Below are 21,720 nucleotides of genomic sequence, written 5' to 3'. Positions count from 1 at the left end.
TCGCTGAATTCCAGAAGCTAATTAAACCCTAAAGAACCGTATTTTCCGGGCTATAGTCCGCGGACTATATATGTTTAAACGTTGAAATTTCTGGCTGTGCGGACTATCTACGCGTGCGGACTATACAGGAATTATGTTTTTCAATATCGTTAATTATGACGAGACGGGACGGATTTTGTGAATAAAAGAGTATGTTATAGATAATGTATGTATATTATAGTCTTTTTTTTTTGTGAGCTAAGAAAACATACATATGTCAAGGTGTGCCGCGTATGAGAAGAATTTCGTGTCGACTAAGCACCAGGTGCGGACTATGCAGCGGGTGCGGACTATCTAAGCAAAAACTTTCATTTTTGACCCCAAATTTGCATCTGCGGACTATACACCAGGTGCGGACTATAGTCCGGAAAATACGGTAAGTGAACCTCGAATAATCCTATCTCAGGTATTTTGAGAGGTTAAACTTACATTGAAAAACAAATAGAACTGTTATTATTTGTAATGTTTTATTTGGGAAACGACTAGGTGGTAAGTACGAAAGTAGGAATAAGAAACGGGTACTTGTTAATTTTAACACGGAAATAATGACTGCTTTGTCATCAAGAACAGTTCAACGGAACAGTCTAGAAGAAGAGTTCTTCCTCGATGGTGACTGCACTCAAGTCACTTAAATCTGCCGATGTCGACGGTTCGTTGCCAGCTTTGTAGGCTTCAGCTGTGCTAATTCGCCTAACAACGTCTTCTGGAAGTTCGTAGTCGAAAGCGAAAGCCAAGAGCGGCTGCGCTCTCGGCTGGCGGTAGCAACGTTTGGCGGAGAGCACGTAGGTACGAGGGCGCGGGAGAGATGGTCCGCAGCAGTGGTCCATAGTGTTGACAGTGTTGACATTTTTTTTTAAGCGCGCCGCTAAATTGAGCATATATCCAAAGAAAACTTGGCTAGAGAAGCAAAAGGGTCTAGCCCGCTAAAATTGTTCAAAGTGACAAGATTACGGTTGAACACCAAAGTCGCTAGAAAAGCCGCTAGCCGCTAAATTAAAGAAATCCGTCGCTAAATGTATAAATATCGCTAAGTCTAGCGACAAATACGCTAAAATGGCAACACTGGCTACTGGTTGCAGCGGTGTCTACTTCTTTGTGACTCGCTGTTTCGTGTTCAACCTCCAGCGACACTTCGTTCTCCCCTGAGCTGAGAGTGCGGGAAGCTACGTGCTCGTTGGACCAGTCCCACGCCTCTCTTTCACCACGTCATCACCCTCCCGCCCATATCCAGGCGCAGAGAGCGGGATCAGGTGGTGAAAGGGAGCAGGGTGATTGGTGCGTTGAGCGCCTATACGGGCCGCAAGTTCGACTGCTTCTTTTGCACGGGTTCCGGTAATGGCAGAACGCCGAGCTCAGATTGTTTGTGATTGATGATTAGTATGTATACCTCAAGGGCAACCTGCCTTGAGGTCTACCCACTATTCTTCAATCAGAGCCAATCAGAGCTCGGCGTTCTGACGTCACCACAACCCACTGATCTCTATGACAATTGCTGGATCGCGTTTGCCCGCTCCGCGAATGCGGTCACTGGCGGCCATCTTTAGGTAGAGTTATATCACCTCTAGCCAATGTAAGCTGCTGCAGCCGCTATCATCCATCCATGGCAGATAGCATTTTGGCAGGTGGGTTGGCAGGCTGCGGTCAAAATAGCGTGGGTGATATTGCGTGCTTGATTAAAATTATTTGACGAAACATGTTTTTGAAACCCGGCGTGAACAGTAGTCCGGTTTTTGAGGACCTGGTAAAAGTTTCACAAAATCGCAGCACCGGAAGAAAAGCAGCACAGCACGTATCAAAAGTCGCATCGAAAGAAGCATCGAAAGCAGACGACGGTACGGAGTCTGCTTTTGATGCGAGCTGCGCTGCTTTCCCCCGGTGCTGCGCTTTCGTAGAACTTTTGCCGGGTCCTCAAAGATGAGGCTACCGTTCACGCCGAGTTTCAAGAATCTGCTCCGTCGAACAACTTCAATCAAGCACGAAATGTCACCCACGGTACAGTGTACTAGATCTACGGCTATTTTTATGGCAGCCTGCCGCCATTGCGCTGTCCGCCATATTACTATGATGGCTAGAGATGATATAACTCTACCTAAAGATGGCCGCCAGTGACCGCATTCCGGTCCATAGGAGGAGCTGGTCAAACGCGATCCAGCAAATAGACATAGAGATCAGTGCCACAACCCCTGCAAAAGAAGCAGATGAACTTGCACTCCGCATAGCTTCCACCGCACTGCCACCTTAGGGGTGAATGCAGATTAACACGTTACTCAAGATAATAGGAAATCGATTACAACTACAATTACTCTCGGTTAGAAAGTATTTAATTAAATTACTCGATTACTTGGGGAAAAAAGAGTAATTGGCCGTTTTTTTTTAAAGTAACCGTTAGTCTTCCGACTACTCCAGACTCTCAGAGTGACAGATTTTTCTGCCGCGTTTTGAAAACTGTTATTTTGTTCTGTCTATTATTAGGTTAGAATAGTCGAATTAAAAGCTTTTTAGCTTCTTAATATATAAATTTTGGTCAACAATCCTCCTGTAATAGACTTCGTTTCAAGATTTCTTGGTAGGAAACTTGTTGAAAAAAGGGCGCCGTTATAAAAGGAACAAAAAAAAATAGTTACAGTTACAAATAACTTCCGAAAGCAATCACTTATTCTTGTGATTGCTTCCTACTAAACGTGTTCAAATATTCGCAAAACTACTCCAAAAAGTAATCAATTTACTTTTTGATTACTTTTTTTAGTAATCAAATTTGATTACTTGTAAGGAGTTACTTGTAAGGCGCATTACTTGTAAGGCGCAATTTGATTATTTGTAAGGAGTACGGCGCGCAAATACGCCCAACAGCCCCACAGACAGCGAAGCCGAAGCTCAGGACTAAGAAGGTCCAACACAAGTGCTTCGTCCGCGTTCCACAGGGATTCGTGTTCAGTCGGTGAGAACACGAGTACGGCCGAACTCTGACGCAGTACTCGCCTCCGATCAGTGTCCCGTCTCGCTGGACTCCGGTGTGCGACGTAGGCAAACCCATCATTATGAACGATCTTGTTATTAAAGAAGGGATGGCTAACCCGACTAAATAAGTTTTAACTCCGGTCAATAGTTTTGAATTTGGGATTACGACTGTTCTCAGCTAAAGCAGTGCCCCTGAATTGGAAAGAAAATACTTTTTATATTGTGTGTGTTTTTTTTTTAATTATATTACGGTTTAAAGTTTGCATGGTTTCGGGCGTCTACAGCAAAACCGAAACTATCTGCTAAAGGGTTGGCAACAATGATCATCAGACGTACGGCCGCGACGTGACCTCATTGTGGTGCTGCGATACGCGTTACAATAATCAACCGCAGCTCCACCGCGACGTGACGCCACGGGGATTTGCGCCAGTGTTTCTAGGCTAAAGGCTAACCCGCTTGCCGCCCGATAAAGAGTAGCTGGCCGCAGCCTTAAAATCGGTTTTAGTAGAGCACGCGGCTTATTCACTTTCACTTAATATTTCACCTGGGGTCATATTTCGTGCCACTAAAGCGATACCAGTCATTTATTTTGGTTTCGTTTCCGATCAGAGTTGAACTTTGAAGGGCATAGACAAATAAACAACAGTTTAAACAAATGGACGGAAAAGGGACGCAAAAAACAAAAACAAATTTACAATGCAAAAAACAATTGTTCACAGCTATTAATTACGGCGAGAGACGATTTCCTGCCAAGCGAGGTGCTCTGGGTGTAACGGTACTCCTTTCCACACTTCGCTCTCGCGCCTGTGCGCTCCGCGTGGAGGAGAGGTAAGCAGCTTGGATTGACTTGGTTGCTCGGCTGAAAAAAGTACGCAAGCCTCGTGCGACCTCCGCTCAACATCGGCCGCGCTGTGTTCTTGGGTTTCTGTATACTGGTGGTGGTAGTCTACGTCTTTTGCAATGGGTCCGGAGTTGAAGCGTATAGACCAACACGCGGCTTTGACGTCACGCCTCTGCGGTGGCGCTGTTGTCGCCAAGGCGCCTGCGCAGAAGCTTCCCCTCATGCGAACCTGGTGTCTGCGCTCGCGAGGTGCCCACAACTGGTGTGGGCAAACGCGGGCTTGTTGGTAAACAGCGTTTCGGTCTATGCTTCTCGTACGTATCGAGCAGCTAGGACTTCGCCCCTACAAACAAACAAAGAAGAAAGAGCGGCTTGGTGAAAATACAAGAATCAAAAAAGAATAAAAACACTAGGGACAAAGGCAGACTGCACAATTCTTTCAACTTGCACCGAACATTTACTGACGTTTCCCCTTCAGTGTACGATCTCCCTCCCAACTTTTTAAACTAAAGAAGAAGATACATTAAAAAACTGTAAAAAGACGGAAATCCCTTAAAATAAACTATAACATAAATAAAAAGGGAATATGGGTGGGAAGAAGAAAAACTATTGACAATTCAGATAGATGAGCCCATTGACTAATCCAGCTCTGGCTTCAGGTATTTCATCTCAACCCTGGAAAACCCAAGAGAGGAGCAGCGATGTTGTGTTCGTCACCGGCTATCCTGTAGGCTTCAATAACCTCTCTGTCGAGCTTGTTCTTGAGTCTCCCAATGACGCTGGTGTCCTGGAATCGAGTTTCACAGTTCGCGCAGAGGCGTTTATGCACAACAATTGGATGAAAACAGTCGATTGGAGCACGGGAAACATAAAGTCCCTTTATCCTGGGAAAACTGGAGCCATTCATTGTTGTGGAAATGCTCGAGACACGTGCCGCGCCACTTCTGGGAAGAACATGGCGTCTGAAATCTCGCTCAGTGCTGCGCTGTGCCGCCATGATCTTCTCAAGGGCTGCACGTTGCACGTGCCTCGTGCATCGACGCACCTTGCGCTACTTTTGAAACATGAAGGGGCTTTAGGGAAACCTCGAGGACGTGCCTTCTTAGGCGGGCGTTCAGGCAACGCCCTGTCTGACCAATGTATCGGTCCCCGCAAAAAAAAGGAATGGAGTATACCGTCCGCTCTTCACAGGGAACGGTCTGATTGGCAAGTTTGATGGAACATCCTTTGGGGGCTTCATTGTTGTTCACTCTCCTGTAAAGTTATTTTAGGCGCGACTTCCACAGAGAAGACAACTGAAGTGTTGAAGTGCGCTGCTATTCCCTTCGGTATGTGTGCAGAGTTGCGCACATATGGGATGGAGATAACAGGTGAAGCCTTACTACACGCAGCACGGGGCGTTTGGAAAATTAACTGAACAAGAACGGTACTAAGTGGATCTTGCGGATATCCAGGTTTGAGGAAACGTTCTTGTTTTTTTGCGATGCATAAGCATTGCCCCTACGAGGACACGCCTCGAAGACCAACGAACATCCCCGCGGAATGCTCCGAGGCCAGCGAAGTGCCTGCGGACAGCGGTGCCGGCGGGTGGCAGCTCCCACTCAAGTCGTATGAGTCAAAACGAAAGTGAAGATTTTTTTACACTTGTTCTTTTCAAACGTCAAGATATCTCGTTAAAAACAAAATAAAAAGTGCAACAAAAAAATCGAAGATTAATAAGTAACCTTTAGAGCCCATAGTAAGCCCCTAAAAGAGCGCAGCACCACGTGACTATAATAGCCGGCCACGTGACTCTACTGCTACTTCTCCATGGGCACATTTTCGCCGTAAATTTATTTTATAACATGCTTTTGTCATTCAGGGTGTTAATTTTTTTCCCCCTTTGCATATGTTATTTAAGGCAGAAAGACGTGTTTCTTTGTTTTTTTTTGTTTTTCTCTTTTTTTCGGTAACACAAATTATACAAGGGCTTTTGTAGTACGGAAATGCCGAAGATTCTTTGAAAAAGATAGATTTACAGACTGCGTGCAATATAAACGCTCATTGTTGACGTTGTTGTTTCTAGTTTTGAAAGAGTTTTGCGTGTTCCGATGTTTTGATGTTTTTTGACCTATGCGCCTTGGGCATCGCACTTCCCGAAGGTGATTTTTTCAGCAAATTGCAATGATGCCTTGCGAGCTTTTGACAGATATCACACCTTTATCATTTTTCTCTATTTATGGGTTGATTACACTCCATTATCCCAAATATTATGCGCCTTATTAAATACCGTGGTTTCCGGACTTGTCGGCACCTATAGTCCGTAGGGGCAAATTTTATTTTAAAGAAACGTTTTGCTTTGGACACTCCGCACCTTGCGCCTAGTCGACACGTTAAAAAAAATCATACACAACACACTTTGGAATAAAACCTGCTTTCTTATCTTTAATCACAATAAAGCTATTATACAGCGCGTCCCCAAAAAAACATTTACCGGGTTTTGTTCCGCAAAACTCAGCTGCGCACCGCCGAACGCTCATTTTCCACCCAAATGTAGCGCTAACGGTTCGAACCATATTCTAAAGTGTCGGCACTAAGCGCTACTTTATTCAAAAGTCATAACTTTTAAGTGTTTTGCTGAAAGTTTTAACGGGTAAATGGGGCCCGTTCTTGCACGTTTAACCTGGCGCCACTGGATGCATGGTGCCATTCAGCTCCATGCATAACCTTTTTCGCAAGGGCGCCGCCATCTTGAATTTCGTCACTTCCAGTATGGACGAAAACATTGTTCTGCCGTCGCCACGCCAATAGAAGGCATTAAAGATATAAGCATAACGGTCACCCATTCTCGTTTTGCCTCGCCTCCATATGTTTACAATTTGCGGGTCCAAATGTTTTATCATTTTCAGTCGCCCATTCCGGATATTTCTATCATGTGACTGGGGACGAGAGTAAACGAAAAAGGTGTATATTCGGGAACGCTCCCGTCGGCCGCCATTTTTCCATAAAACGTTTTAGAAAATCGTTTATAACTTTTTGAAGAATATAACCGTTAGTTTTAAAATTTTTCATTCCGGTTCGGACCGTTAGGGCTACTCGGACTCAGACAGGCCATGAAATCAACTCTCGGGTACTTAATTTTTTTGATAAAAACAGAAGCAATATCTGTTTTTGTTTTACTTCTTTTTTCGCCTTCTATGCGACATTACAAAGATTTTTTTTTTTATCCGGCAATGTTCAAAATATATGGTGTCGTAGAAAATTCAACAATGAGCACTAAAGACGAGTTCATCTGTTCTCCGCGATTCGGCACATTGACAATAAGGTTGTCGACTTGCTTTTTCCACATCTTTCCCTGCAATAGTCTCTCCAATGTTTTTTTTTTTTTTTTTTTTTATGAAAACCAGTGTCAGCGGGTATGGGCAGTACGGCTGTAGACAATGGTAATCATCCTCCTGCACCAGTTCAGTCGCACTACCGCCGAACCTGACCCAACGACGACGAACACGACCAGATGAAGGTGCTCGTAAAAACGTCCGCAATTTGGGCTCGAAACCACTTACTAGTTCTTGAGGTGACCTGGTACCACGGTATCGTCCGTTGTGCAGCTGAAGAGACAGATTCGAATAACTGAATGAAGCGAAAATTGCATAGCAGATTAAAACACAGCCTCGAACGCGCTGAAAACGAAGCCAACTAAATTAAAGCCATTCTATGGCAACCAGTGCTTCAGCGCGCTCTAGCCGCAGGTCAGGTAACTACTGAGATAAAATGACCGGTTAAGAGTCCAGGGGAAGCTCCTGACACCTCTTTCCACTTGAGCAGAGAGAGAACGCTGAATGTCGCCTCCTGTGCAGCGTTCGCTCTAAAGTGCAAAGAGGTCGGACCGACTATGGAAGGCAGCAACTGGAGGAAAGGAGGAAACGAGAGCCCACCGAGACGTCAGAACGCCGAGCTATAGCTGCAATACTTAGTGGGAAAATATTCTTGAAAAAAAAAAAGGGGTTAGAGGTGAATTTTGTATTATTTTTCACCAGTGAATTTTGAATATCACGTTTGTTTTTCCTTAAGATGCAACTGAACGCGAGAAAATACGAAAAACCTTTGACCAGTCGTTACGTCATAGAAGGATCTTTCGGCCGCCATGCGCGTGTGGCTCGTGTGGGCCGTGCACCGCACGCGAGCGCTGCCCACAAGAGCAAGCTTGCCAGCTGTGTTCCTCCGCACTGATAGCAGTCGTGCCGTCCTTTTTTGACATTTTGAATGCCAAAAATTTTTAATGCCATTTTTGAGTGTAAACTGTCCCATGGAGCGCCGCCGGCGTTGTCCGTGACCGCGGAAAACGGTTCCTGAATAAATGGCAGTTGAAAATCCAGCTGGCCTTAGCGGGGCGCGCAGTTTGTAGGAACACGCTACGTATACGAACGCTTTCGCATTCCTACACGTAGGCAGTCGTGTTTTTTTTTGTTTTTGTTTTTTTTTTTTGTTTTTTTTTTTTTAGTAGCAAGATTGCGCGTGCATAGCGTTGATAGGCGCTGAAGATGCGTGAGAGCGGAGATTCCGAAAACTCTGTATATGACGCCACGCTCCGGACAGGAGGGTGCTTCAGCGGTACTTTGAAAATGATTTTCTGCAACCTCCCTGCACCACATTGAAAAAAAATATTCTCGATATTAGTGATCCTGGAGGACAAATGTAGACAGTTTAAGCGTTTCTACCTAAATACGGAACCGCTTCAGTTTCCTTTTAATTGTTCCGACTGAAACCGTCGAACGGATCAGAGCGTTAGAACGCAGAACGCCGGCGTCCGGCGTTTGGCTTTCCGATTCCAAGGCGTTCAACGAGTGCCACTGACGCCGGAAGTATATTTTTGAGTGTTTGTGTGTGTGTGTGGGGGGGGGGGGGGCGGGGGGGGGGGGGCAGTCATGAAGCCAAGTTTTTTTTTTGTTTGTTTTTTTTGTCATATTTTTTTATTGTTTATGTACTATTTTTTATCCACTATTTCAATCTGAGTTTTGTTTACTATCCTCGCGGGTTCCTTTATTTCTTTCATTACGTCGTGTAAGGAGCGCCGGGCGCCGGGCGCCTGGCGTCTCCCTTCCTAGCATTCTTATGGGGGGGGGGGGCTTTGTATTCAGTTGGTCACAAGCAGTTGGGTGATCTCAAACGAATGCTTCGAAAGCTCGCTGCACCTACCGCGTTCATCAGCACGAAACAAACGCTCGGCGTAATCTGTTATTTTAGACTCCCTGCGGCTGACGTCATAGCACTGAAAAGTGAGCGTATGTCGAATTTGGCATGCTTTTTATTTGCCGATTTTACAAAAACTATGCTGGATTTCGCGATGCTAAAAAGCCCACCGGAAATGGTAAAGAGCGGCGATTCGGAAAATATAGTTACGCTCAATTTCTCGTTTTAGAGCGCGCCGAAATGAGTAGACCAAATCCGCGGGATGGAGCACGCGATCCGAAAGGAGGCGCTCCGCCTCCAGATCCCCAATCGAACATGACCACTCCTCCGGAGAACACTGTACCTCCGGGATCGGCAGATGCCTTCCCGTCATTCACCTTCCCGGGAACACGCCTCCCCCGGTCCCGGAATTTTAAGCGCATGTTCTCGCAATCGCGGCGCTAACAACACATGTTTAACGTACGAGCGAAGTTAATCATGATGTGAAAGATGCGTGTCGATAAGCAATACGCATCGGTGTAGCCCACTTGCCTCTTCATCCACTCGTGAATGGTGTCCAGTACTTCTCAATTTTCGGCCTATTTCGCGGATGTTCGAAAAGGCAGTCGAATCCATGCCGGATACACAAGCAATCCTCGTCGCCGCTGACGCTCGAGCCGCTGCTGCTGGAGCAGCTGCTCGAACAACTTTACGAGTAATTGCCATCAAACAGCAGCAGCAGTGAGCGAGCGGCCATTACTAATTCTACCGAGGCGACCGGCGGGAAAGGAAGTCACGTGTTCGCGCCGAGGTTCTGGCCAAGCTGCACCATGACTTCCGGTCGAATCCGCCGAAACCAGCGGAGCGACTTTTCTCGGATCCGGATCGAGATCTGGAGCGGGAGGCGATCCAAAACGACGAGTGGAACACATCCGTCTCGATTCCGATGGCCCAGCGAAATAGGCGCGCTCCAGAAAAAGTAGATCCCGGCGCGCTCCAAAACGACCAGTGGAATTCGCCAGTTAGTTGGGGTAGCTCAAGAAATCGCCGGAGTCGAGTAAGCTCGAGCTGGAAGCGAGACAACAGAAAGACCTTCTACCGTTCTTATCATGTAAGTTGCAGACTTGTACAGAAACCATTAAAAGTAATAAAATTATTTGTAATCCATTACTTTTTGGAGCAATTTAGCAATAATTTGGATTCATTTATTAGGAAGTAATCTCATGAGTAATCTTATTACTTTTCGGAGTACTAAAATTACTTGCAACCGTTGCCATTTTCCCCTTTCCTTTTAATTGAGCCCTTTGTTTTCACATGTTTTTTTACCAATGAATCCTCGAACCAAGTCTGACAGGGAGTTGGTTTGCCAAGATTAGTGAATTAAGCGGATAAGCAGTTTACAATTCGGTGACCCTATAATTCAATAATGGACAGTCCGAAAGACCCGTCTTCAAACCGGGAGAAAAATTTGTCGTTTTGAAAATCGGAAGTCACCGGAAAAGTAATGGTTACTTTTTCGAGTAACGTCCAATTACCATTTTTCGCAAATAATAAAATAATCTAATTGAATACTTCATAACCTAGAATAATTGTAATTGTAATCGAGTATTTTTTCTAAAGTAACGTGTACAAGACTGCATGTAAGTGACTACGGTCGAAACATGCACGAACGGGCTAAAGTTGGCCAGTGAACACTCGCTGCAGGGAACCGCGACTACAAACTCACTGGGGGCGGAGGTGGTCGAGGGCGTCTCCTCTTCCTCCGTCGCTTCCTCCGTTGTGTCCTCGCTTTTCATCTCCTCTTCGGTCGTCGTCCTTGGAGGGTCCTTTCTCCGGCCTGCGGGTTGGAACCTTCCTAACGATAGGTGAAGTTTAATATTGACGATTTTGTAATGAAAGCATCGGCGTTAGAACTACAATTCCCTCGGTGAAAACAAAGGCAACAAAAGGCCCATGTATACATAGATCTTTGCGATGCCTATCACCCGGGCAAAAAATGCTGAGTCACTGAGCTGTAGACGCATGCGCAGCGTTCCGCACAGCAGAGCAACAGCGCATGTTCAGAAGGCGTTCCACAGCCCAGCAGACAAAGATGGCAGCGCGCAGAAGCCGATTTTTTGCAGAGGTCTATACTTCGTTCCACCATAAATCAGAGCCAACGTTACCAGCCGATGAAAGTCAATCGAGCAGGGTCAAAAAAGCGCAACGTCACTGCGCTCTCGTAGTTATTTCGTGCACACGCTATCCATCGTCCTAACCAATCAAGCAAGCACTGTAAGCGCGCCGCGATCTCGCGCCATTAGTCTGTCCACCTGTATTTACACGGCGTGCGATTTGGCCTGATCCTGGCACACCTCGTGCGTATGTTTATCCCCCAAATGTGCCCACGTGCGCTTGTTTTGATTTCTGATTTAGTGATTTTCGATGACGCTCAGCAAGTTTCTAATTGAAACCATATGTCTATTTTCTCTGATTAAAAAGTTAATTCACATATTTAGTTAACAATTCGACTTATGGGGACAATTATCCCCTGTATTATTTCCCCCTGACCGTAAAGTTCATCTCCCCAAACCGCATTAAAGGTAGCTTTCAAGTTTACTTTTCTTTCTATTTTTTTTTTTTTACAGATTTGTTAAGTTTAGACAGAAGCACCCTGTATATTGTTTGGTTTTCCATCTAACTTCTAGAAACAAGTAGGACAACACAAAAGGATGTTACGCGTTTGGTCTTCCTCTACCAAAACTAAGTCTATTAAAACATTTAACCCGATTAATCGTCACCCTTTAATCGGTTAATTAATTGATTTGATTCATCGATCTCATTCATTTCCATAGATAATAACTAAAAAGGCAAAAAAATGGCTTTGTTGAATATGTGACAAACGGCGCAAAATACAATTTGGATATCGAATCAACCTCGACTTTGTGGTTGAGAACAGCTCTAAGACACTCGCACTCAGAGATAATTACTTGAGCTGCGTAAGGCAAAGAGGTTCGTTGATATTCTCCGTCAAGGCCAACCTCCCTTGATTGTTCACAATAGTAGTCTCTGCTACGCTAAACGGACAATCGAACGGGGTTGACATGGGCGGAACAAGTTGCTACCTTTTGCAATTGTCTCAAGTTACAAGTCTCGCCGCTACAGTTAGGGCAAACACCTAGAGTTTTCCTTTCATATAGGTGTACTCGTCCACGTCTGCGTAATAGAATCTTTGCATTTTACTTGTGTTTACTTAGTTAAAATTTAACCGATCAACCGGGCAAAAAAAATTACTCGCGATTAAAGCATTAATTTATTAATCGGTAGGTTAATCGATCAATCACCCAACCCTAACCAAAAAACTAAATTCTAAAGCTTTTGTGGGCTCTGTAATATTCTATTCACAATACAATACTGAATTCAATACTGATATACTAATAAATAAATTGGAGTAAAAAAAAACACACACACTGATCAGCCAAAACATTTTGACCGTTTACCTAATACCCTCTTGATCCACCTTTGGCAGGCAAAATAGTCGCAGCGGTCGTCTGTTCTGGAGTCCCTTATTCAACAGAGTGCGATGAGCTGTGTGCTCAGAAATAGTTGTACTTTTACCTACATGGTATCTAGCTGCCAGTTGAGCCACAGGAGCCGTTTATTTCATTTCACCGAGCAGGGGGCCTTCGACGTGTACATTCGTGCGATGCAACCTGGACGTGGAACGCCTTGGCGTGTTCCACCGTCGTTCTTCCCCTTTTAATATTACTAACGAGGGCAGCTCGCGAACACCCGACAAGCTCTCCTGTTTCCGGGTTACGTGTTCCTAGTCGTCGGGTCATTACAGTCTTCTTTTTCTCAAAGTCGCTTAAATAAGCAACCTCTCCCATTACAAGCACCCGTAGTCGACGAAACGATATTCCCCGGCATCTGTTAACTTCTTCCCGCATCAGCAGGCGGTATAGATACCGCGGATGGCGCGTCAGCTATTCGCGACTCCAGCGAAATCGACGCCGCGTAGCGGCAGCGCCGAGAAGCTCAGGAGAGGAGGTCGTTTCGACTCTGTCGTCTGCTATCGCTGCTTGGTTCTCGGAGGCAGCATAGAAACAAACATCGTTTCCAGTGATTATTTTTTTTTATGATTCCATCGTGTCATTTCTACGCACTGACCAGAAGAAGGTTTCTACCGTCGAAAAATCGCTTTTCTTTCAAATGTAACACTGATTTTACGTTGCAGTGCAGGAATTTGTGGTGTTCCGCGTGCTGAACGACGAGAACGACCTCCTTTCGTCCGCCATTTTGCCTGAGCAGCGCGCCCTCTATAGTTCGCTGTAGTCGCGAATAGGAGCGCTGATTCCCACAGTGTGGTAGAGTAACTGTATATATAGGCTCTGCTTGCAGAGCAAGGGTATCGCGTTCCTTTTCCTTGCGCCACCAACTCCGCATTGGCCGAGAAGCGGTCACGAGCGCCGAGCTGGATCTACCCTTCACGAGGGAAAGCGATCTTGCAGTCGCCAAGTTTCGGACTTAGCGTGTTTCTCCGTTTGCGTTTGCGAAATATACATCCTACGCTAAGATCGAACGAACTGGAAGGTTCATTGACCATTGAACACTATGTGTAGCCACTGGGTAGACTATATTCGCGTTGTTTTATAACTAGAGCCATGTTTTAAAACATGTTTCGAAGGTCTGGAAGCAGACGATACGGAGGACGATAGCGTTGCTCGAGTCTGAGACGCTTGCGTAGTGATACGCGATCGGCACATCCGGGCACTTCGAACCAGACAACAAGGAGTAGTTACGGTTTGCAAAAAACGTCGTTTTTTTTTTTTGTTTTTTTTTTTTGTTTTGTTTTTTGCAACTATTTTTTGTTGAGTGCATAGAAAGGAACAAAGGCGAATGACGGGACGACGGCGCACGGGCGGCCCGTCGCCGCATTCCCGCGAGGATCATGGATCGATGGCGGTTTGAAGGGACCGCCCCATAAGTCGGTTTATTAACTTATCCCGCTGGGATTTACTACAGAGGTGCTCGAAGCTGGTGCATTTGTTAATTGACTGTATGAATACATAAAACCTCCGGAGTCAAAAAAAAATACAAAAGGTCTTTTTTATGAAAAAATTATCGCTAAGCCTTTGATCTCAAAATCATCAGAAAATCGTAGTGGGCTATTCTGGCGTTTACTACGATTGAAAAAATTTGCGAAATGGAAGAAAATAGACTTGGCTTACCTGTTATTCACTTCATTTGGCCAAAGTAAGCGCCAATGTAACACAGAATATTTTTAGTGTACATGCAAAGTATAAAAAATACTTTTTTTGTCCTTTTTTTTATTTATTTGGATAAGCAAACCTTTCCAAAATTTTAGCGAAAGCTTCCACGATCTTCAGGCACCTCTACTAAATCCTAGTGCGATACGTTAAGAACCCGATTTATGTTGTCCTTTAAAACAGCCATCAATCCCTTTGGCCCACGCGATATCTTCTCTGCTCCCCACGCCGCAGCACGCACCCCACAGACACTACATCCGTGCCTCCGGGTCTCCTGCAGAAGTGACGGTCGCTTCCCGCAGTGCGGCCTTGGATCTAACATGGCCGCCTTCATAACATTATTACGATACTCTGCTGCGCAAGGGGAACATATACAGTTACTCTCTATAGTGTAAGAGTGATCTCAGTGTTGGCGGTAACGCGTTGCCGGTAACGGCGCTACCGGCAACGCGTTACTTTTTTCGGTGATGTAGTAACGTACCGTTACTTTTTGAAAAGAGTAACGGGTAAGACCTAAAAACACGCTTACATTTTTTCGTTGTTTTTTAGAGCGCAGCTCTTAGGGGCCCGTTTCCGGCTTGAGCGGCGTCGGCGTCGCCGTCGCCGTCGGCGTCGGCGTCGGCGTAACCGCGAGGTCACGTGACCCCCGAGGTCACGTGACCCACCCAGGTCACGTGACACCCCTGGGTCACGTGACCCCCTAGGTCACGTGACCCCCAGAAGTCACGTGACCCCTGAAGTCACGTGACCCCTTAGGTCACGTGACCCCCTGAGGTCACCTGACACTTGAGGTCACGTGACCCCCAGAAGTCACGTTACCGCCTTGAGGTCACGTGACCCCCTAAGGTCACGTGACCCCCGAAGTCACGTGACTTCTGGGGATCACGTGACCCCCTAAGGTCATGTGACCCTTCAGGTCACGTGACCCCCAAAGGTCACGTGACCCCCGAGGTCACGTGACCCCCAAAGGTCACGTGAGCCCCTGAGGTCACGTGACCCCATGAGGTCACGTGACCTCACGGGGTCACGTGACCTCACGGGGTCACGTGACCTCAGGGGGTCACGTGACCTGAAGGGTCACATGACCTTAGGGGGTCACGTGACCTCAAGACGGTCACGTGACTTTTGGGGGTCACGTGACCTCAAGGGGTCAGGTGACCTCAGGGGGTCACGTGACCTAAGGAGATCACGTGACCTTAGGGGGTCACGTGATCTCCTTAGGGGCCACGTGATCTCAAGATCCACGTGATCTTGAGGTCACGTGACTTCAGGGGGTCACGTGACTTCTGGGGGTCGCGTGACTTCTGGGGTCACGTGACCTAAGGGGGTCACGTGACCCCCTTGAGGTCACGTGACCTCAAGGAGTCACCTATCCCTCAGTACGCTTCCATCTTCCTCCTCAAGAGCTGCGCTCTAACCGGCGTTACAGGGAATTGTAAACGGCTTTCATTTGTTTACACCCAGGGTTATATAGGAAGTGTTGCTAGGAACGGAAAGGGGAGAAAAAAGGAGAGGGGAGGAGAGGGCTCGGGTGAGAGAATAGCTGCGTGGCGTGAGGTCTCTTTTCCCGCTAAGTTTAGCGGGGAAACAAAATGGTGGTGTAGGTCATATGACGTCAGGCCACGTGCACGTGACGCGACTTTTTTTTTCGTGTTTCTATACTTTGTTTTACTCTAAGTCTAGACGCAGACGACGCTACGAGCAGATGGAACCAATCAGAGCGCTTCAAAAGGGCACGATCATGGTGTTCCTCGGGTTTCTGTACGTGTTCTATCATCGCTGAACCAATCATAAACAAAAAAAAAAGGTTAGTGACTAGCGTGTTCGACGCTGCTTATGGCCCCATTAGCTCGCAGCGTCGGCTGCGACTGAATTTAAACGAATACCACAACGGAAATTTCGGCGCTCATTTTTTGGTCTATTCGTGTTCAAGGGAGCAGTGTTACGTAAGACACACCAATCTCTTGTTGGGAAAGACGGGAAAAGGAATTTAAAACGAATTAAAGGGGCCACGAAACAATTTTTCTGCTTTTTCCTTCTTAGCTTTCCTCCTTAACTCACAAATCGAGCATTGTACCAAACGGTTCAAGAAGAGAAAAAGCCGGGATTCCCAACTTGCTCGGACCCTCGTTTGTGTACCCGGACACCACCACTCTCCCCCTAGGAGATTAGCTTCTCGCTCAACACTCGGACAAAAGTTGCTTTCCCTAACCCGCTCGCCCTTAAGCTAGCAGTACTGTGGAAGCTACTACGTGGTCGTCCGGCTAGATACACTTCTGTTTTTTGCCACGTGATCAAGCTCTTTCGCGTATACCCACGCGCAACGAATGAGGTCAGGTGATGAAAGGAAGGCGGCTGATTGGTCCGACAAGCGCGTAGCTTCCACCACAATGTCAGCTTAGGTGTGAAGGGAATAAGTGAGGTCCGGTGTCGGGTGATGTGTGACGCGTTTTGCGTACCGCGGATGTATCGTGAAAAGGCAGAGCGGTTTTGAAGGGAAGGAGGTACGAAATAGTGCGCTGTGTTTTCAAATATTTGTACCGAAAATCACGCTTTTGAGTTTCTACCTTTCTTCTTTTAGCCCACTAAACGATATGTTATTATTAAAATCTCAATCTAAATTAATTTATCCCAGCCCAAAATTCATTTCACGGCTCCTATAAACGATTAGCAAAGAACACCTGGTGGATGTCGCTAACGCTTCGTTTGTAGTGCCCGTCTAGGAATCTTGACAGGTAGTGACGATAACTGTCTCGCCTCCTGCCACCACGAGAGAAGAGGGAATGGAGGAACTCCCCTCTCCCCGAGACTCTCTTTTGTGTGTCAAGACGTCGCTATTGTCCCTCTACAAGATTATAGAAGATTAACCCGTCAGTCGAAATTTATACACAAGCAGCTTTGGGGTTAGTTGCGGTGGCAGGATCGCTGGCGTGCTTCGGACGCTTCGGTGGCTGGAACGGCTAGGACATCCTCTCAACGTCAGCCTCGCCGCCGCGGCTTTGCTCGTCCCGAGACAATCTACGTCACAATTGCGGCGGACGTCACGAGCTCTCCGCTGGCTGCTCTCCGAGCGCTTGCCAGAGTGGGCCGTTTATAACGAAAAATACAGCCACCAGGCTCAAAATACAAACGTGCGATTGTCATTTACGGATATTGTGGATATTATTCAGTCGATTTCTGAACACGATGGGTATATTTCAAATTTTGTTGAAGCATTCTATTAAGCTGAAACGAAGTAGAGGCGATAAGCAATTAATTATTGCAGTCATTCAACATACCTTCAATATTTCGCCTGTATTTTCCCCACGCAAAAAGTCCCACATCAGTAAAAACACAAAGCCCCTGCCCTTGGTCCCAAAATAGAAAAAACCGCTATCGCCAAAACAAAAAAAAAAAACGCTATTACCGTTAATTGTTCAATAAAAAGTAATTCAAAGGTAACGTGCGTCACTTTTTATCGGTAACTGTAACGCGTACCTTTTATTTTGAGTTAACGTAGGTCTGTGTTAGGGTTCCTTTATTTTGTAAGTAACGAGTAGCGTATTTCGTTACTTTTTTTCGGTAACGCATACAACACTGAGTGATCGGAAACGTTTTTGCTGATCAGGGTATATAACACGCAACAATGGCATTTTCGGGAGACAGCACTCGTTTGTATAAAGGTCCGATCACGCCAAAACACGTATATGCGAGACAGCTCATGTCAATTTACGCTTCTAATTCAAATTAAGGTGATCAAATGCGTGATAAACCAGTAACTCTAGTACCAGTAAAAAAAATCTTAATTATTTTGACTTACTTTTTGTATCAGGAATCAACAAACCTTTAACCTACAACTTCTTTTTGTACATATTTAAAAATAAAATAGGGCGCTGCTACTATTGTTAAATATTGTTGGCTACTAGTCATAACAAAGTTAAAAGGTACAAATTCAATCTTCATTAGCACTCGAAGGTCACGGAAGTACTTTCTTGGCATACTTTTGAATAAAGTATTTAAAAAAAAAAATTTAAACTTTTCTTTTTACTTTTAATTATTAAGTTTTTTTGTTTTTTTTTATTTAAAATAACCCCAATTCAAATGCAAAGTAATTAACATTTTGATAAAGTTAAGCGTAACTAGCCGTTCTTTAAGAAAGTGAACATGGTCAATGAGGGTCTAATACCGACCATGTGTACCCGCGCCAATTTATAACGTAGATTTGTAAAGTATACGACAAATCTATTCACTCCAGAGTATCCAAAAGTGTGTGTGGCGTCACACGATCACTTATTTCACTCTACAAGAACAAGCATTGAGTGGTACCTACTTTTACCCGATTTCAGTGGTACTTGCCGTTTCCGAGCTGAAAAAGAAAGGACTTCATTCGAGTCAATCGTTCAAGTATAGCAAATGTCTGCCAGCCAGTTTGCAACTGATAGTTGTTAAATTGATGTCGCAACAGTGGGAAAAAGCTGACTCGTGCTTTTCTAAACAGGCTGTGCATTAGTGTGAAAGAACTGCGAAACAAAAATCGGCGATGAGAAATAAAGATGATTTCTTAGACACTCGGAAAATTATCATTTCATGGTAATGTTAATTTCACTATCCGTCCAGAGATATAGACGCTCTACACACGCGCCAAATTACAGCCGCCATTGCTGACATTCTCTTGTCTTACCGAGATGCCGAGCAACTGAAACGGTAGTTGACGATCCTCTACAAAGGCCGATGCTTTAAAAAAGGACAAAATTGAATCTAATATGACAATAACCTGGCCCGCTATGGTAATGATGAAGTGAAATAAACAGAATAAGAGGAAACAAAAACTGAAGGTCAGTTATGGCGGCGTCCATGCACAGCTGCTGCAAAGCGTCTATACAAACGGGCGAATTGATGAAACCGCATCCATATCACTTGTGGAGTGAACCGCGTCCATCATTTTAACTACACACACACAGATCACAGTACACGCACCGCTAGGAAAACCAGAGCGAAGATCAACCGGTGACAGCATCTAAACGGTATTAGCGCACACGTAGAAAGAAGGTACAGGATAGAGCGCTACTCACAGTAGCGCTCTATCCTGTATCTTCTCTTTACGTGTGCGCTAATACCGTTTAGATGCTTAATTACCAACTAGCCCAAATATCTACCCTTTTACGGCGACAGCAGGGTGGCAACCGAGCACGCCCGCATTCCACCGCGCCGCGGCTCAACACCTCCTCGGTAACAAGGCCGTAGTGCTGAATAAGACGGAATCATCAGAGAAAGCCAACGCTGGGCACAGAGCGGACACGACGATTGCGCCAACGTTCAGCTTAAACTTGACTCGAAGCCGAGCGCTAACGGAGCATACGCTTCCAATCTGTTTCCAGCGTTGGCCTTCTCTGAGTAAGCCATCTCGCTCAGCACTACGGTTTTGTTAACTATACGAGGTCTTGCGCGGCGTTTCCTCCTCTCTGGCTCCTAGCCAGCTGTGCGCGTGACTTTACCGAAAACGAAAGGCCTCGTTTCGACGAAAACCCGGCGGTGTCTGTCAGTTTGTCAGCGCCGAAAAGAGAGCAAGAGGAAGACGCGTGCTCACGTCAGCGCTTCGGACCAATGGGAGCGTTGCACGTGACAACTGACAAACGAAAGACACCGCCGGGTTTTCGAAACTGGTGTGACGTTATGATGATACTTGACAGAAGCCTTCTGATATAGGTGATGCTCAGTACACAGAGAGATGGTGCGGAGCTGAAGCCGTACAAATTAGGTGGTTGACCTCGTCCACCCGCCGTGCAAGTAAAGCTGTTGTGGGGTGCATTCTCAACCACCATCACGTTTAACTGTTCCCACTTCTCAGTTATGCCGCGACCCACAGGAGGCACTGCATTAAGTTAACAAGGCCCTTCCCAAGTCCCGGACTTCGTTAAGGGCCGCAGCATAATCGACTAAGTATTTCTAGAGAACCCTACACGAGAACAACACTGTTTGGCTGACAAATTTAAAGAGAAAAGTACTTCTTTCTTGTGCCTTGACCTGTCAAAGAAAAAACAATATATCTACTTCCAGTGCCTGTCAAGTTTGAGAACACAATCGTTTTTTTTTTTTTTGCTGCACAATTTTTATGTTTAATTGGTATTTCGCAACCTTTACGTCAATACGTCAAACGCTTTTCTTGACAAGTATTGTGAGAACTATGTGCCAGAAAGACTTACACCTCCTGCGAAGGTTATATATTGAGGCACCTTACTGCCCCCTCCCCCGAGCGCGTCACATTACAAACAGCATAGTACTCGAAGTCGTGAGCACAAAACCTGTGCCTCTATAGTATCGCTTAAATGACTTATGATACAGAGAACAGGGGATAATAAAGTAAAACCTTTTCCAAGCAACACCCGGATAACCGTTATGCAAAAATCTTCAGATGACATTATCTACGTTTCCGGCACTTTTTAACGAACGAACAAGATAATAAATTGCGTCCCAAGGGTAGTTTGGACAGAACCGAGCGTTAGCAAAACAGGCATACTGGTGCGCTGCGTGGAATCGGCTGGCTCCTCTATGTCCATCCCGAGCCAGTGAGGACGGCCCAAGTCGGTGCCGGACGTGGCTCCTTCCCGATGTACCCCGATCAAGGCTGCAACATTCGAACCCTCGTTAATCTCACGCGGGAACCGAGTCGTCAAAGAGCCAGCGTCAGGACTGTATGCAGCTATTTCAAAAGTGCTTCCAACGGTCGATCGGGGTTGCGCGGTTTATGCGCCACGTAGCTGCGACGAGGAGGCAGAATCATCAGTCTTCTGCTATACTCCGTTTCACCTGATGTTGTAGTGCAGAGAAGGCTAAAAGCGCAAGCCCATAGCGTTGGGAGCTGCTCTTAACCCACAAGAGCATGTGCCCCCGAGATGTGCCCTAGAACAAGGAGCTCGCGCTTGTAACCTTTCCTGCGGTACATCACAAGGTGAAACAGAGTTATAGAGTCTCCAACTCCAAAATGATGTGCCTATCCGACCGCTTTCCTCCTCTCCATGCGAGAACGCAGTGCACGCGCACATGCGGCCAATGTGTCCAGGAGGCGTCTGCGACTGCCAGTGATATTTGATTTAAAAGTTATAAGTGATTTTCTGACATTTTCAATGAGAAAATGGGGCATATTATTATTAATTTCGCCCATTTTCAGTTTCTGGCGCCATAGAGCTTCGTGTATTCGAAAGCTTTGTCGGCCACCATTTTACCATTAAAATTTTCAGAAAATCACTTATAACTCTTTCATATAACATGGGTTCGGGCTGAAACTTTGGCATCTGTTTCGGACCTCTAATGCCACTTTTGGGCAAAAAATAAGCGTTCATCAATGCGTTTTATTTTTTTTTTTTTTTTTTTCGGACATTTTGTACAAATGTGCTCGCGCCATCCATAGCAAGGGTCTTTGGAGTGGCAAAAACGAGAACTGGAAAGATTGGGATCAGGATAACGTTGTGAATGACACATCACATTTCCGCGGCTCCCTCATAAGGC

The 21,720-nt window shown here is 45.8% G+C and overlaps 1 protein-coding gene across 1 annotated transcript in view; it reads right to left on the bottom strand.

Annotated features, from left to right (window-relative positions):
* Positions 1-10,600: 10,600 nt before the first annotated feature.
* The window catches only part of LOC121834776, a 29,101-nt gene continuing 17,981 nt past the window's right edge, over positions 10,601-21,720 (bottom strand). The window contains exons 5-8 of the mRNA XM_042288548.1: positions 20,732-20,839; positions 18,545-18,580; positions 10,713-10,841; positions 10,601-10,620 (exon numbers count right to left, since the gene is read on the bottom strand). Of these exons, the coding sequence (XP_042144482.1) occupies positions 10,601-10,620; positions 10,713-10,841; positions 18,545-18,580; positions 20,732-20,839 (293 nt within the window). The remainder of the gene's footprint in view (positions 10,621-10,712; positions 10,842-18,544; positions 18,581-20,731; positions 20,840-21,720) is intronic.

Source organism: Ixodes scapularis, unplaced genomic scaffold, assembly GCF_016920785.2.
Source record: "Ixodes scapularis isolate PalLabHiFi unplaced genomic scaffold, ASM1692078v2 PGA_scaffold10__122_contigs__length_95168666, whole genome shotgun sequence".
Taxonomy (NCBI): domain Eukaryota; kingdom Metazoa; phylum Arthropoda; class Arachnida; order Ixodida; family Ixodidae; genus Ixodes; species Ixodes scapularis.
This window is presented reverse-complemented; position numbering and strand designations above follow the sequence as displayed.